This window comes from Anopheles coluzzii, chromosome 2 (assembly GCF_943734685.1).
Source record: "Anopheles coluzzii chromosome 2, AcolN3, whole genome shotgun sequence".
NCBI classification, from domain to species: Eukaryota; Metazoa; Arthropoda; class Insecta; order Diptera; family Culicidae; genus Anopheles; species Anopheles coluzzii.
The window spans coordinates 27,948,445-27,965,742 of record NC_064670.1 but is presented as its reverse complement, the minus strand read 5'-3'; the positions used below and the strand labels follow the sequence as shown (position 1 = coordinate 27,965,742).

The following is a 17,298-nucleotide window of genomic DNA, read 5'->3' as shown; positions in this document are numbered from 1 at the left end:
AAAGTGTTTACAGTGCCCTGGTTCGTTGCTTGATCTGCTTCCGTTTGCGGTACAGTGACGGCCGCTAAAAAGAAACACCCCGGGAAATCATCTAAACACAAGCCACAATTAACATGGTTTACATTAAAATACGCGTTTATTTATGCCCTTACGAACCTATCCTCCGGTTACGGCTACAATCCATTGTATATAGTTAAAGGCTACACCATTTGTATCGTCTTTTATTACGCTTGTTTATGTCTTGTAGAAAAAAAGAGAGCATTTTCCATCAGATCTCCCACCGTACCATACTGATCGTTTTGCTCTCGCTACATACAATCTGTATACATGCTGCATGCTGTTTTGTCTTCGGAAGGTGAATGAAGGATTTGGTATACATTTTGTTCGCTACATCAAAAACTGGCGTTTCGAGCGCATCGTAAATACACAGTCTATAATCTTATTTGCTAAGGCTGCTCTCATCTCCCTTGCTCTCCAGCGTTCTCTCCTTGTCTCTCTCCCTCTCCTTCTCTATCGTTAACTGATTACACACACACACACGCGCGCGCTCCTACTAAACATCCTGGTTGTGCCCTGCTTCCGCTATTATCGAAACATTAGCGCTCATCGCTTGTTTGTACTATGGATTATATATTAATCGTCGCCCCATCATGAACCGCTGGAACAGCAGCGTAGCCACTGTGTCCCCTGACCTAAACGCCAACGGAGCGCTAAACGAATGCACTTGAAGAATGAGATAGACGTGAATGAATGACGGAGAGATAGCGGTGACCCCCTCCCCCATTGCCCAAAGGCAGCTCGGACCAACTACTGTCTGGCGGATCGTTCCGTTTCGACCAGGCACTCCCGGACAAGAATGCGTGCGTGTACGATCAGCCGCTTCAAACGTTCGGCCGAGTTGCGACTGCCCGAGTACGTTGGGCGCAGATCCCGTCCCATCTCCTCGATCACCATCAACAGCTGGGCATACTTGGACAGTCCGGCATTGTTGGGGAACTGATTGAACGTGGTCACCGGGGCTACCAGATTCGCAGCACTGCTATTGTTGCTATTGTTGTTGCTGCTGCTGCTGCTGTTGGCGTTGTTGTTGTTGCTGTTGCTATGGTTCGATCCAACGGTTAATGCTAGCGCTCCCGAGGAACCATCGTTGACCGCTCCGGACACACTACTGTGGTGGTGGTGGTTACTGTTGTTGTGGCTGTTACGATGATTTACCTGCGGGGTAATGGTGATGTTGGCCGTGTGATTGGCTCCATAGTTGCTGCTGCTGCTGCTGCCGCCGCCGGTGCTGTGGTTAGTGTGGGCATTCTTTATCATCGGTATCGGCGTGACCGTCACGTCGGTAAGCTTCGATTCCACGGCCTGTATATCGACGTAATCCATTGTAAAGTGATGGGTTGGATAACTTTTTGCTGCTGCACGGACAAATAAATAACACAATCCGGATCCGGACAGGCACAGTGATAGCGCAGATGACCGTGCGGAAGAAAACTAAACAATCGTCAATTGACAGATAAATGCATAGGGACGCAATAAAAAAAACTATGCTATGCGTAACTGTCATACGGCGCCTACTGTAGGATGCATTCTACTGTGTATAGATGATGGAGTTGCTCCTGCTTCCAGCATATCACGTGTAGGTTCCAGGTTCTTTCGAAGGATAGATTTGAATGGAATTAAAATACCCCAAAAACTTAACGATTCCAGCGACACGTGCTTAGTTTTTGGTCTAAGAAAATAATATTCGTTTAAGCACGTGTGGCTTAAAACAAATTCAAATAAATAGCCGTTGCGGTTACACGGACACAGACACGAATTTTATTACGATTTAGCTTACACGTAGCCCGTTCTTCTCCCCCCAGGGAATCTATATCACTAACATACAGTAGTACAATGAATGAGTGTGCAATCGCAGCACCGTTATAAGGAACCAATTAGCAATTATGCATTTGCGCTACATTATCTGTCTATCGGCGCTTGTGATGGTTGGCATAGCCGAGCTTCTTGAGCTGGCGAAGGGCACACTTTGCCGCCGTACACTTGGCGATGCGATAGTTCCTTCCAATGCCACGGAATGTACCTTTGCCGAACACTTCCACCGTTACCCGCACGCGTCGTCCGTCCGTCAGCTTCTCCGGTTTGCTGAAAAGCGGATTTCCAAGCATAGAGGTTAGTGAAACGTAATACGTAACGGCTTGAGAATTGAGGGATAACCCAAATACAGTACCCAAATTTGGCCGTCTCCGGTTCCATTTCGAGCAGTTCGCGTATCGGGGATTTTGGGACCGAGCTGCTGAATTTCTCTATTTCCGGTCCCATCATGTTCCGATACACCTGTGGCGAAGAATGTAATAATTACCGCTTGCTACACACTGGCGTGTCCTCTCAAACCCCCACTTACCTTCCACACCGTATCGAGCGACATGTCGGAATCGAGGAAAATGGCACCGGCAATCGATTCGAACACGTCGCCCAACGCTTTCGGCACTTCCACATCTTCCGCCTCCCCCACACCGCGGCCCTCGCCGGGACCGTCCTCCCCCATCGCACCGTACTCGCCCAGCTCGTCATCTTCGTCCGGCAGGTAGTATTCCTCCTCCGTGATGCGATGCCCGTTCTCTTGCTGGATGCGAACGAAGCGATCGATCACCTCCTGCAGCCCGGGCGACAGGTGCAGGAAGTACTTATGAAATCCGTGGCGTACGGCGAGCGAAGCAAAGATGGTATTGTTCACCAGCGCCGACCGTAAGTCTGTGAGCGCGCCCGGTGAATGCTGCCGGCGGTCCTCGTACAGATGGCGCGTAATGAGGTAGTCGAGGATGGCATCGCCCAGAAACTCCAGCCGCTGGTAGCAATCCGTCAGCCGGTTCGGGCTGTACGAAGCGTGCGTCATGGCTTGCAGCAGGTAGGAACGGTCCCGGAAGCGGTAGCCAAGCGCCTGCTCGAACTCCTCGAACCCTTGCAGCAGCCGGGCCAGCTCGCGGGACGTTGCCGCGGCACCGGTTTCGATGCCACCGAACGTAATGTTGGCCCGCACCATGGGCGAGGGCGGTGCAACCCAGTGACCATACTCAGCAATCGTTACGCCAGTGGACAGGGGTCCATCGTTCTGTCCAGTAGCTTTGTAAGGAGTAAGCGCCGTCTCGTTGTTTGAATTAAGCTTCACCGGCGGCTCACGGATGGGGAGCACCCGTATGCCAAGCCATGCCATAAAGAGGAGCGCTCCGCGGGGGCCACATTCGATGAGGTAGGCACCGATCAGGGCTTCCACACAGTCAGCCACCGATTTGTCGGGGATGCTGTGCTGCGTTACTAAATTGTACGGGATGTAGCAGGACCCATTGTCCGCTTCGTGCTCGTTCCCTTCGCCAGTGGTTGTATCGTCTTCATCGTCGTCGTCGTCGTCGTCATCGTCGTCGTCTTCATTTCCGTCCTCACCACCGTTGCCGTCTGCATGTTGTAGGTCGAACCGGTCGACATCCTCTCTGCGTTTGGCCCGTGCACGTTCCTTGACTAGTTGACAGATTTCAGCGCACGACAGACGCTTGATGTCTGGAAGATCGGCCAGATTCCAATGGCAGGCAGGAATCTGCGAATAGTAATAAAAAAAAACAATTAATTCCCCCTGTATAATACTCTGAACCTCGCACCTCGCATACCTTTGCATCAATCAACGTTTGTTCTAGCTCCTTCGGCACGTAGTAGCAGGGTGGCAGCCAGTTATCGTGTGGTTCAAATTTGGCCGCAATCATGCAGTCGCCCAACCGCTTCCTGCGCCCCAACCGGTAAAGGTTCAGATTGGACACCTGCTTCGACCGCAGGTGGCTTAGCTTGCCCTCGTGCACGTTGTCGTACCGGCAGTAGAGGTAGGTGGTGATGGCGTACTTCAGAAAGGAATCGCCAATCGTTTCCAATCGCTCCAGGTTGATGCCATCGTTGGCGTTCGACATGGTTAGCGCTTGTAGGATAATAGCCGGACTGGGACCGGGATGTTGGCTCAAATCTGGTTGATAATCGAAACTGAAGTAATCAACACCCCCGGCCTCATCTGTCGTACTGAGCACACCCGCACTGTCGTGGCCGTTCTTGTTCGCTTCGTCGCTCCGCATGGAATGTTGTTTCGGTTTGTAGTTGCAAGCCATCTGCCCGGCGGCTATCGCCGGAAAAGGATCGCAAATAGTCAGCTCGATCACTTTCGGTGGCGAACTAGCACCCTCACCTTCCTGGCAGCTTTCGTCCAGAAAGTTATCAAACTGTGAACCGCCCCGGAAGATGGTGTACCGTTCCGGGAAGAACGGTCGATTCAAGCAGTAGAGATCGTGCAATCGGAGCCATCGTTCCCCGCTGCTACCGTTTCGCACAAGCAGCTCGAACAGCTGCTCCGGCTCGACGTACGGTACGAGCTCCGTGAACGGTTGCCCGCCCAAATCGTCCATCAGTGCGCCAAGGGTGGCCGCTTCCGACTCGTCCAGCTTCGATCGCCAGTGGCTTACGGACAGCGGTTCGTTCCATCGCACCAAGCTGCCCTGCTGGCGGATGGTGTCTTTGGTGTGATTTTTCTGCCGCTCAAACCGTTGCTCCGCTTGCTCCCGCTCCTCAGCGCACTGCCGATCGCTCGGCGAGTAGCAGAACCCATCGACCGCGTTTTTCGAGCTCTGATAGAGCATATCGTTCTGGCGTGACCGCTCAATGATGCTCTGCTGCGTTCGCTGCCGCTGCAGATCACACTCGGAATCGATCGCTTCGGCATCGGTTTCCGACTTGAACTCGATCTTCAACCGCCCACCCAGATTCACCACCGTGTCCTGTGACTGCGTGATGGCCCGGTTCCTACTGCCCGGCTTATCGCCCGAATCGTTCGCATTGTTCGTGCCCGATACTGCCTCCTGACTCGGTTCTATCGCATTTTTCGGTTTTTCCGAACCATCGTACAGGTAGTAATCGTCCTCTTCGTCGTACTCGTCCGAAGAGTAGAAATTGGCACTGCTGTTGCTGGAACAGTCGGAATCGTACCGCAGGAACGAGGGTGACGATGCGCCTCTCCTACCTTCTTCACCCATATCGTTATCGGTTCCAACGCCTACCGCCATTTCGTTCGACCATGTACCAATTTCAAGCAGCGTTCCATCGCTATCAGTCTTTTTATCGCCAGTATCATCCTCTCCGTCCACCTGACTCTTTTCAACCTCAGCAATAACACCGTTTTCCATCTTTAGCCCATCTTCCTCATCAACCTCCGCAGCATCACGCACGTTCGGCGCTTCCTTGTCTAGCTCCACTTCATCCTCCACTTCCGGCGCACTGGCATCGATCGCTTCCTGAGCTTGCGCAATTTTCTGCTCCTTCGTTTTGCGCAGCACATCGGCCAGATTCCAGCCAAAGCTTAGCATTGGCCACTGGAACTGGCCCTCCTGCAGCTCGTCCACATTTTCCCATCCCAGCCGCAGGTCGCGTGCCACCTGGCGGCGTATCTCATCCGCCAGCAGCAGCGCGTTGATGCGGTACAGTACGCACGGCAGGCAGACGGCCGCACGCCACAGCGAGGCAGGGAACGGATGTATCGTGCATAGCTCCGGAACGAGGATCTGTTTCTGCTCCAAGTTTTCACGCTTGGCCCGCTTCGTCTCCTCCGAGCTGGTCGGCAACGCTACACCCTTCCGGTTAACGTACCGGGGCGTCAGGAAGTTTAGCCGCGCACTGGTATGGTCAACGTCCAGCAGCGGCTGGCGTTGGTTCTGAATGTGGATTTTGTACTTGCGATGGTAATACTCCTCGAACGTCGCGTAGTTCGACCCGGGAAAGGTGCTCTTCGGCGACAGATGGTTGCATATTTCCGCCACGTAAAAGTACTGCGGCTGGTCGCGGTTCCGATACCACGGCATTACAACGGCGTCCCGAAATTTGCCCACATCGAACGTGTAGCCCTTGCGTGCCTCGTCCGGTATGAATGTTGGTCCGCTGCGATGCACGTTCGTGGCAATCTTTTCCACAAACTCCCAGTCCACCATCACGTCGTCCGATTGGAGCGGTGGTTCGTCTTTACCAGCCGCACCCGCAACAGCTTGCCTGACCGTCGGAACGATGAAGAAACAGTTCTCCGTTGCGTTCGCATCGTACAGCATCAGGCTCTTCTGCAAGCGCAACACTTTGGTGAACGTGTACTTCACGAAACAGTTTACCATCTCCAGCTGATGGGCGGACAGTTTAACCCGCTGCGGGCACAGATCGAGCGACACTTTCACCTCGCCGGACCGGGTGAATATGGGAAAGGAGCTTATCTTTGGTATCAGTTTCGTGGTCAGAATGCCAAACCCTTGTGCGGATTCTTCCGGTGCGTATATTTTGCGCCCGCGCGTATTCTGCTCCTCGGGGATGGGGCAGATCAGCTCCATGCGTATGTGGTAGAGATAGGCGACGGTTTCAGCGTCCGGTCGACACTCGTTGAACACGGAAGCGATCTGGATGGAAATGTACGTTTAACACAATAATTATAAATAACGTCTGACGTCAGCGTACTTACCCTTTTGTAGTAATATTGCCGCCGTTTTGTTGTGCCCGGTCTGGGGTCGCTGTTTTCGGACAGTATTTTTGCGTCCGATTCCTCCAGCTCAAAGTTTTCCCAGTCCGCTTCGAACGCACGAAAGGCTTCCTTGCCGAACGGTTGAAAGGAATTGTCAAGCTCCCCAGCGGCATGCAGCATCCGGCAGGTCATATAGGCAGCCAGCCTGCGTGCTAGCGTTTCCGTGGGCATCGGTAATCCCTTGAAAACGATATGGTTAACTGTTGATTAGGAACTTACGAGCTAATGATGTCTTTATTGTTGCTTACCAATATGTCTTCTTTCCAGGGTGAGTTTATCGGCAGGCGAATGGTGTATTGGTACAGCTTGCGCCCCTTCCGGACGGTAGTGGCACAGCGCCAAATCGGAGTAAGCTTAGTGAACGTATCGCTCGGCAGCTTGGCACAGTACTTGTTGAGTGTTTGGATGGCATTTCCCAGCCACAGTGAGGCGCACGTTCCGTTGGATTGAAGTGCAACGGCACCACCACTACCCGGACGATACACTTCTAGGCAGTGGTTGAAGCAGTCGGCATGCTTCAGCTCCCAATCGGGCGGCTCTCCATTGCGGCACTTGGCAAGTAAAAGCTGTGGAGAGAAAACAATAAGTTAATTGGTAAACTAACAATTGCAATTCGATGCCAAAACAAAAAACCTTTTCAACTTCACGGTAGATGGCAACTTGCTCGATCATCGCATCTGTTGCTGTTTCGATCATTCTTCGGTCCTGATCACCGATCGTTTCGCGCGTATTGTCGTCTTCCGGCCCTTCCGGAATCATGCCATCAAGTGAAACGTCCTCGATCGATGCCATATCCTCCTGTTGCTCGTTGCACGAGGCAGCATTTTCCGGCGTGACAAACAACACATGGTACGCGCCCGGCGCTTTCGCCCGACCCTTGCACTGAGCGTAGGACCGATAGTTGGCGGGACTGTTCCAGCGAATAACTAGGTTACACTTTGGCAGCTCGATGCCCTCCTCCAACACGGACGTCCCAATCAACAGGTTGCATTCGTGCATCCGGAAGCGTTTCAGCACCTCCTCCTGCTTGCGATGCTCGATGGCGGTCTGCTTGAGGCAGTTTTGCGGATTGGTGGCCACCTTGTCCACCGTGTACTGTGGGCTGATGAACTCAAATTCCCGCTGCGAACGGGACACCTCGTACAGCAGCACGTAAAGAATGCGGGCCATCGCCCGGTTGTTGCAGAAAATTAACCCGCACAGCGCATCGGTCGTGTCGTTCGATCGGTGGTGCGAATGTCCCCCGCCCGCGAATCGCTTGCGGCGGAAATTGTTTGCTCGGCTCTCGTGACCGTGCCGGGGTGACTGCACCCCTAGCGTACCACCACCCTCGGCGGCCGCATTGTCGACGACTTTGTGCTTTAGGTTCAACCGTTCGGTTCGCTTGCGCACGGATGCTAGCAAACCGTCCAGCTGCTTGATCCGCTCATCAACGTCCGCTATTTGGGCGCCGAAAGTGTGGTAGCTTTTCTCCAGCTCTTTACACTCGACGTTGCGGCAGAAGCAGTACAATATGCGCTGCTGATTGTGCACCTGCTGATGATGGTGCAGTGTGGCCGGTTGGTTGCGATCTTTCGGCCGGTTGCGTTGTTCACCGAACCATGCCAGCACCTCGAGCAGGCGGCGAACCTTGGGCGTCGAATAGCGCTTGATGCGCTCCAGTTCGGTGTCGTGCTGTGCGAAGACGGACGCCACCGTTGCTCTTGCCTGCAGCAGCGTGGTGTACACCATGCAGAACAGAAGAAAGTGCCGGTCGTAAGGCACTTTCACCTTCTCCTGGTCGATGGTCGTTAGAAGTTCGAGTGCACCGCGATCAGCGCCCCAGGGTCCGAACTCGTCCAGCAGCTCGAGATACTGCTTTAGGTAGCTCAACGGACCGACCGTGGGATCGGGGATGGATTTTAGCTCACGGCGCAGGTCATCGTTTTCTTCATCCTTCTCCGGTTCCCCGTCTGTGTCCGGCTTATCACTAGCGCTATCGTTACCGTCCAGTCCGTACACGGCTAGCGGTTCGTAGCGATGCTGCTTCAGGAAAGCGATCTGACGCTGTATTAACATCCTAAGAAGCTGCGTCAAATTGGATGGCTTGGGTGGGATGCATTCCAGGATTAGTTCCGTAGGTTTTGTGCTGAATCTAAAACATAAAGCAAACGACGGTTAAATGAAAGTCACACACAAACAGCGAGTGAAAGCACCTCACCTGAGAACGCTTGTGATGTCGCTCGCAGTTTCGATACGTGCACGCAAGCATCGTTCAAGGTAATGCAGCTCCCAGCACAACCGTTCCGGTGTACAGCCCGCACCATGCAATGGACCAGCTAATCCCAAGATTCTCGTCCTTTGAGCGGGCCTATCGGACGACGGTGCCTGATGCGTCAGTCGAGCACAGATCTCCCACAGTTCCTGTCGACCGTAGTTTTTGTGGCATTCGTCCACAATCAGCAGGCTTATGTCTTGCACCCGTACCGTACCTTGCTCAATGTACTGCAGCAACGTTGTTTCACTGCCGAAGAACAGCACATCGGCCGAAGCAACATCCGTCACTGGCGTGTTGGAAGCACCGTCCGGTTCGTGTGACCCTTCACTGTCCTCCACATCATCGACGTTGGCGACCTGTAGGTCGGTCAAATTCGAAACCATCGACGACAGCAAGCTTCGATCCATTCGCGTGAGGTAGATGGCTTTTCCCGGTGCTTCAGGGTGACTGCTCCAGCGATTGGTGCGCATCGACTGGATCAACTTTACGGCCAGGAACTCTTTGGCGGAATTGTGCGCTATACAGACGATAAGATTTTCTTCCCGAGCCGTAGCCAGCAGCTCGGTCTGATAGTCCCGGGGCGTGAGGGCTGTGGTGTGGATGTTGCCATCCGTCCAGTGGAACAACGACATGGTGATTGCGTGCGAGGAAACGGGGCGGTTTGTACTAAACTACACTACGTCTATTGCACTGCTCTTGGAACCGATGGTTTATAATACATGCTGCGATGCGGCTGGAAGCCCTGGTATGCAAATATTCGGCACCCCGGCAAGAGCGCACATGCTGAAACACTTTGCACGAAGAAGAAGCGTCTTTTTTTGTTGTTGATTGTGTGTTTGTTGTGATTTGTTTGGTTTCACGCCGGGCACAGTGGGCGAGCGGTCATCATTGTGTCGGTTGACGTTTCATGATTTTTTTCTTCAATAATATATTTGAATCGACAGTTGCACTTGCACAATGTGTGCACTTACGCAAAAAGTTTTTTTTCTCATTGATTCACTGATTATTACTGCAACAAACAAGCACATCTTCTTTATTGATTATACTGTTTTGTTTAATTTTAGATTAATGAACTCGTTATTGCAATAAGAAAAACATACAACCATAAAAAGCTTTTTTGAGATTATTTTTTGAGAATCAATAAAACATCCTACTAGAACGGAATTTTATCGCTTCCTGTTGGGAACTATTTTTTATATTTTTGGAGTAACGTCCCGCGCAATCATAAAATAAATATAAAACCATCAGTATGTGTCAGTAAAAAAGAAAAAAAGGAAATTTTTATATTTCGAAAATAGGATCAACATTTTATTAACAACCATTACATACCATTACAAAACATACAACCATAAATAGTTTTTTTGAGATTATTTTTTGAGAATCAATAAAACATCCTACTAGAACGGAATTTTATCGCTTCCTGTTGGGAACTATTTTTTATATTTTTGGAGTAACGTCCCGCGCAATCATAAAATAAATATAAAATCATCAGTATGTGTCAGTAAAAAAGAAAAAAGGAAATTTTTATATTTTGAAAATAGGATCAACATTTTATTAACAACCATTACATAACATCCAACATTTACAACAATACGCAGAACAAATTTTACAAAATCTCAATTTATTTAATTATAGGCCCTTACTTTCCCCCGTTTTAATGCACTCATATAGTATATCACCCTTCTTTGTAAAAGGTTTCTAGTATAAAACTAAGTTAATGTACATATACAATACAAATAACACATTGTAAATAAAATGCAACAATGCAAGGCACTGCGGTTTAATCAATTTCCAGTTTCCGTAGCGTGCCAGAGAGATCATTGCCATTACTTCGTCGCGACTCATCGATCTTCCAGCGCGTACCATCGGTAATGTAATCGCTATAATATAAGAACAAACGTTGGCATTCTTTTTCTTGATAGAAGTGTGCTTCACTTTCGGTTTCGCTTACCGTTGCAATTTAATTCTGTTGAACCAATCCTCTTTATGCTTAATGATTGACTGCTCACCACCGTACTCGTCGGGTAGGGCGGCCTTGGGCAGGTGCGCATAAATCGTTTCCGAGTTGGGGAGATGGAAGTGTAGCTTTTTTTTAAATAGAAGTTAATTATCAATTATTTTTCGTAACGAAAAGAAGATATCAAAACAGAACATGAAGTTCTCCATGCATACCATTTCGGCCACACGTTTCTTCATGAACGGTTTCACCAGGCACATGACGCGATCCAGAAAAGGCGTACAGTTGATCACATGGATGGCCTTCAGACGCACCGGGTGTGCTTCCTGTGGTGTACCGGCGGAGCGATAGAAAGTAGGATTAATTAAAAAAACAACCCCAAATCATAAACCTTCCCAAAATCGTGGCCAAATTTCGGCCACCCTTACCTGAGTGTAGCGCATGTAGACGCGCAATGTCGACAGTACGACCTTGGTCATGTGGCGAAGCGTGAAGCCATTCATGTCGAAGATCGGCACGTCTCCACCGTCGTTCATCGGGACATCCGGTTGGATCATGCGTAGATCGGCAATAATGAAAAACGTCTTAATGACATCGTTAAAATCAAACTGCAATCAAGAGAGAGAAGGAAAGAGATGAACAGGTGGTTAAAACCCATAGAGATACAAATCATTCCTTAGCGTCCAACTCTCTCACCTTATCGGGATCGCAATCTACCAAACGATAGTAAATAAACTTATCCTCACAGCCTTCCACCGACGGTAGGGGCACCATGTCACTAAAATGAGTTAAATAACCATTTTTAAATATGATTACACAAGCTTCTGAGTGAGAGATCGATCGGAAGCAATCGAACGTACATTGCTTTTAAAATATTCATCACATTGCTGTTGAGCGGATCTCGGTTATCGAAGATCGTCGGATTGTTCTGCCGGAGGGTGTAGCCGAGAATGAAAATTTTCTTTGCATACTCGAGATCACCACGGGTCGAGTGAATGTACCGCTGCAGTAATGTTGGATCTACATATTTGAAAGTGAAAATTAAATGATAATTGTTTAAAACAATAGCAAATCACTATTTCACCAGCCGCAAGGGAGTGTGCTATCAACTTACGTATATTCTGGGGCAGATGGGGCTGTGTTGTAATCCAGTCCTTCAACCGTTCCGCTCCCTCTTCTAGATTAAACTCCTTTTCGATGCCCATCGTATAAATGGCGTCGGTCTATTAGCCGAAAAAGAAAGGCGTTCGATAGTTAATTTAGGCGTTTATCTGGAAGCTGAACCCTGCTTAATTGCGAAGATTACTCAATTTATCTTTTATGCAGAATGACGGTGTGTTTGTTTTGCTTTTATTTCTAAACGATTATCAACAAAACCTTAATTTACTATTTTAGCGTAAGGTTTAAACGTAACCCTTCATTCCAGTCACGGATTAAATATTCGTTACAATCTTTACGACGATACGTCACACGCATCGCAGTGGCTCAGACCACCAATTACCCATTTCCAAAACAAAGAAAAGAAGCCCATTTGTACGGAAAAGAAAAAAAAAACCACCGCAGCATAGCATTGGCCCCGAGGTGCGACACTGAAATCAGCGCTTCTCACTGTCAGATAAATCACTGGCGCGGCCAAGGTTAATGTTGGCTGGTGGACCTGTTTTGCATTGATTCACTCGCGCGAGCTTTGCGCGTACCGGTTTGTGAGGAGTTTTGCATCGGAGTTTGATTTTTACCTTTTTATTGCTACTACTCGGACTCGTTTAAGAACTAAAAATTCTCCCTCATCGACCGGTTCCGGGAATGGAAGGTGGCTTAAAAAACGTGATCGAATCATACCGAAATAAAGAAGCGCCGCACTGAACCAGGCACCAGATGTTGTGCTAAAAAGCCGCCGTATCTCCAGAACGGGGTTCAAAATTCTCGAGCAGCTTAGCCGGACTTTGCGGAAGAGTCTCGCTGCTCGAGCAAACATTTGCTTATGGATGTTTGCTTTGAATCGATCAGTTTGCTAAACTCGTCCATTTTAACCAACCAAATAGTGTTTTGCAATGGTGTTTTTCGTCGGCCATACCCCATGCGAGCAGGAAAGACGGTGCTTTACATAAAGTACGCCAAAGCAAAAGCTCATAAAGGCTAACACCAAAGCAGCCACTCAACCGGTGCGCACTGGTAACGGTTATACGGGCACGGGAGAGCGGAGCAAATAGTGTTCCCATCGTGCCGCAACTGGCAAGGGTCAGAAAATTAATATCATCTTTAACCTTCTGCCGCAAACGGTTTAGCAACTCGCGCCTCAGATCGTTTGCGTGTTGGGTTTGACATCCATTGTTGGACAGGCTCTGCGGGAGGAGGTGCTGCGCATTAGTTCGTTCGAAACAAGCGCGTGTTGTCCCGCCACATGGTGACATATTGTGTGACGATCGTGTACGTGGTTGAGGGCCACCCAGAAGAAGAATCGTATTTCTAAGCACCTGTTTTTAACTGCAAGCTCTGTCTATGTTTTACTGACCTTAAGATTGCAGTCCTGTATCGTGTTCGTTTTTAAGGCAGCATCGTCTAAACCGATTGGGCGAAGGTCATACGAGAGCTTGGAATGCGCGTTACACCAAATCAGTGGAGCTTTGACGACACCCACCACATGCAATATTTTCGCGAACGTAATGTCCTCTATTCTGCTTCTCTATCTCGTTTGTGTGTGTGTAATTTTTTATGTGATCGAAAACACGACCCGAAAACATCGATACACACATATCAAAACGGCACTAAAATCGGAACCAGCAGAAATGATAAATTGAGCCAACCACAACCATTTCACCATTTCGTGGTTCGTCACGGTCTATCTGAGGGTTATCGAAGAGAGAAGAAAACGGTGGCGCATGAAACGGCAGCCAAAATACGAAGAAAAAATCCACGTTTGGTGCAATATTTGAGCGATGGAAGGTGTTCCAAGCTCACCGCTGATCATGGGCTAATCGAAACGATCGTTCGAAATCCGATCCAATCAAAGCGTGGTGTTCCTTCGGATTGCAACAGCTTCGACTGCCGTTAGAGGGGTCAGAAAAAATAACACACACACACACACACACACGTCCAAAACAGCGAGAAATGTTAAACCGGCTAACTAAACAACAGCCTTACACGCAGCTCGTGCGAAGCGAGCGGTGGTGATTAACTATCGAGCGGCAACACGATGCTTAGTATCACCTCGACCTTGCGGGTCAATCGGATCGGGGCAGGTGATTTGAAACTTTAATCACCGGAGCCTGGTACTAACCTTGGCGACAGCTGCATTGTGTTGGTGCACGCTCTCCTCAATAGCTGTTGCCTGTCCGTACCATGTCTAAATGATTTGACACCCGAATTAGAGTGTAGCAGAGGTTGCCAAACTGTGAAGCTAATTGTTTTCTCGTGTGAACCCCACTACAGCTACAGGGATGAATATAATATCCAAATTAAAAAAAAAAACAAGTTCATCTCACACTCACTAACCTGTGGTGGAAGTGTTGTGGATCGGTTGCAACATTGCCACCTTTATTTTGGTTTAATGCCTTTCGGTTAGCAATTAAAAATAATTGAAATCCCACGAAAAGTGGATAGCTCCAGTAGGGGCAGGGTATCTGTGCGAAGGGGTTTATGTTTTATGCCAACAGGGCTGGCTGCTAAAAATGAATGCTAACGATGACATAAAGCAACGACGTTTGCATCTCACCGGGCCTAGCAAAGCGACAAGCCTCCGCCAAAGATAAACTATGCGCAGTGAAGTGATGGCATCTGCAGACATCATTAAGGAGTTACGCATGAAAAACGTTATAAACTTTTTCACTCAACGCTAGCAGGAGGCTAACATTGCCACTGCCCAACAGGGAGGGTGTGTGTGTGTGTGTGTGGAATTACCTTTATAGTTATCGCGGGGTTTTTTGTCTTATTCCGTCATTTTTGCAACCACCTACAACGATATTGTGGCAGGCGAGACGTATACTGCATTAGGTAATGCATCCGTGCAGTTTGTGAAGAAACAGAGCAAAATGTAATGATGAAATCCGGTGTGACATGTGTGGAGCAAGCATCGAGTGATGCCGGTTCAGAAGCAAATGTTTCGGTTTCTGCCAATTTGTTGTCAGAAATAACGAGCAACCCCTCGTTATGCAGTCCCGCTCCGGCAGCAGCCCGACCGTCACCCGGCGTGTAGAATCATTCCATTATCAACTTCACAAGATAGTGCGCTATTTCACACTTACTCTCGTTTTCAGCGGCCCAAACCGTGAAACAGATTAAAAAAAGTCTTCATGGCTGAAAGAGTTTGCTGAAAAGCGGCCAAAGATGTAATCGCCCTCAAGACGCGCGGCTTTCTTTTCTCACTCCCAATCTGTTGCCACTTTTTTACTCACACCTGCCCGCACAACCCTCCCACTTTAAAGGAGCTGGTTTGTTAGTTACTGTTTAGTTGCAACCACTAAAGCAAAAGCCCACCACGTTTCGGAGGGCGACAGCAACCCAAAGGGAAGGGTTCGTCGCTTACTGGCGGGTGTTGTTTGTACCAGCGGTGTGTTCGGTCGGGCCGACAAGAGCTAACGACGACCGCTTCGCCATCAACCAATGGCGAGAGTGTTCAAACCGGGCACGGGCTTAAGAGAAATCTAGCTTTGCCTAGTTTTGTTGTGGTTTTAAGATGCATTTTTAGCCTTTTTTTCCATTTCGTTCTTCTTTGTTCAAGTCTTTCGTTTCGGCTGGAACAGCGAACTACCAACTACTACAGAGCTTTGTCTGCAAATCGGGGATGTTATGTAGGTTTTGTTTTGTGCAGCGAGATAAACCTTCAGCTCAATTCCACCAATATGCAGGTGGATGCAACGATCTGCCATTCTCTCACTCTCGCTGCTCCAACTGTTTCAGCGAAAGGGAGGGAACAGGAAATTAAAAAAAGGGAATGCAGTTTTGATGAAGTATGCGTAAAAAACAGGTTATATGTTGAGCTCTGAAGGTTTAAGCGAATATCGCGACACTTCCTGCTTTTGGTACGAAAAAAATGAAAAAAACTCGCACAGCAGCTTGTCCGCTTCCTTATGCACTTTTATGAAACGAAAGACAAACGTTCGTCGCGACAGTGGTCTTGAAGTCTTTAGTAATAATCTATGCTGACCGTCACACTACGCCGCAATTATCACACAATGTACGCTTCCGGTTGAGTGCACAGCTAATTTCTATGAGTTTTACATATAAAAATGTATACAGTTCGATTTGAAACGTTTAAGACACTGCGAACCACTAAACCTTCTCAACTGTTGGTTGTTTTTGATCGGCCAGCTTTACTTACACTGTACAAAGGTTGCAAACAATCGAACTAAACGAAAAGCTATGCCACACTGGTAAAGTTAAAAAGCTTTTAAAAGAAAACACACAACACCCGGGGGAGGACAAATGTAAGAGTAACACGCGGCCAAACGCTCTGCCAAACCGTGTCCGACTGTGATCACGTCCGAACGGATTGTGAGAGGAAGATTTTCAGCGCCTCGCCACTTGAGGCCAGCCAGCCAGATCGCTCAACCACCAGATTCGGTTGGGTGCTTTTCGCGCTTGCTTCGCTGGGTCTCTTTCGGCTCTCCGGCATATCGCCGTTTCTGCTGCTCGCGGGCGTGTTTCCTGTGATAAGGTGTAATGCTTAAATCGCTTGAGAGAAGGAGAGAGAGAGTAAAAAACTCGTCGCATTAATGAGCTTCGCGTGGCATCGACCGTGAGGCAAACCGTCGTTTGTCGTTGGTTTAGCGGCGGAAGGTCAGCATAAACAATGGTGGTAATGGCGGCAGGCGGCAGCCGGTTTCTCGTGCGACATTTCTCGGGAAAGTGAGGTTAAAGGGTGGAGGTAGATACAAAAGAAAGATCAGTAAGGGGTGGAAGGGAAGGGCGGATTGATAAACACACCGACCAACCAAGTGATCGGGTGGGTGGAAGATCGGTGCGGTGTGTGTTGTTCGCGTTGTCCGAAAACGATTTATTTGAGCGAGGGAGTGTTTGTTTCTCTCCCATACATTATGCAACTGGTTCACTCGGTGGTATAGGGATAAACACAAGCTGAAAGCTTCTTGTCTTGGCTCGGTAAATAAATGGAAGAAAGGAACGAAAATAACGCAAACTGCAACCTTGCCAAGACTGTTTGTTGTGACTTTGAAATAACAACAAAAACCATCTTGCGTGACGACGCGTTTGCTTTACGTTAAAAAAAAAAACAAGCAGTAAATACTTCTCCAGAACGTGCTTACAGTGGAACATAAGACGACGATCGCTAACAGCTAAAGTAAGCATCGAGACATTGCACTGAGTGGTGGACACTTCACCGCAAAGATGGTAAGCTTTCTTCAGAAGCTTTCCGTACTGCGGCAGCCTCGCGACCATGTCCTTGGTTCTCGCATGTACTTCTTGATCAAGGGTGTACTCAATCAATGTTAATTGATTTGTGAGCCATGATCTTTACAAGCGTTAGTTCACACGATATCCCATCGAATC

General features: G+C 48.9%; 3 protein-coding genes across 3 annotated transcripts; all 3 read right to left on the bottom strand.

Moving 5' to 3' along the window:
• Positions 1-117: 117 nt before the first annotated feature.
• Positions 118-1,678, bottom strand: LOC120952380 (cyclin-dependent kinase 2-associated protein 1). Its single transcript, XM_040371681.2, has one exon. It carries the CDS (start codon positions 1,381-1,383, stop codon positions 808-810), a length of 576 nt encoding a protein of 191 aa, XP_040227615.1. The 5' UTR covers positions 1,384-1,678; the 3' UTR covers positions 118-807.
• Positions 1,679-1,795: 117 nt separating this feature from the next.
• LOC120952374 (endoribonuclease Dcr-1) lies at positions 1,796-9,700 on the bottom strand. The gene is made up of 8 exons (XM_040371675.2): positions 8,781-9,700; positions 7,214-8,714; positions 6,829-7,146; positions 6,521-6,760; positions 3,660-6,458; positions 2,402-3,589; positions 2,228-2,334; positions 1,796-2,142 (listed from the first exon to the last, which is right to left on the bottom strand). Exons 1-8 carry the CDS (start codon positions 9,467-9,469, stop codon positions 1,968-1,970), a joined length of 7,017 nt encoding a protein of 2,338 aa, XP_040227609.2. The 5' UTR covers positions 9,470-9,700; the 3' UTR covers positions 1,796-1,967.
• A 679-nt stretch (positions 9,701-10,379) lies between these two features.
• Positions 10,380-16,305, bottom strand: LOC120952389 (alpha-tocopherol transfer protein-like). Its single transcript, XM_040371689.2, has 8 exons — positions 16,112-16,305; positions 11,909-12,017; positions 11,655-11,814; positions 11,491-11,572; positions 11,223-11,402; positions 11,010-11,120; positions 10,789-10,922; positions 10,380-10,717 (listed from the first exon to the last, which is right to left on the bottom strand). The coding sequence occupies exons 2-8, from the start codon at positions 11,997-11,999 to the stop codon at positions 10,618-10,620; spliced, it is 858 nt and encodes a 285-aa protein (XP_040227623.1). The 5' UTR covers positions 12,000-12,017; positions 16,112-16,305; the 3' UTR covers positions 10,380-10,617.
• Between the last annotated feature and the right edge of the window lie 993 nt (positions 16,306-17,298).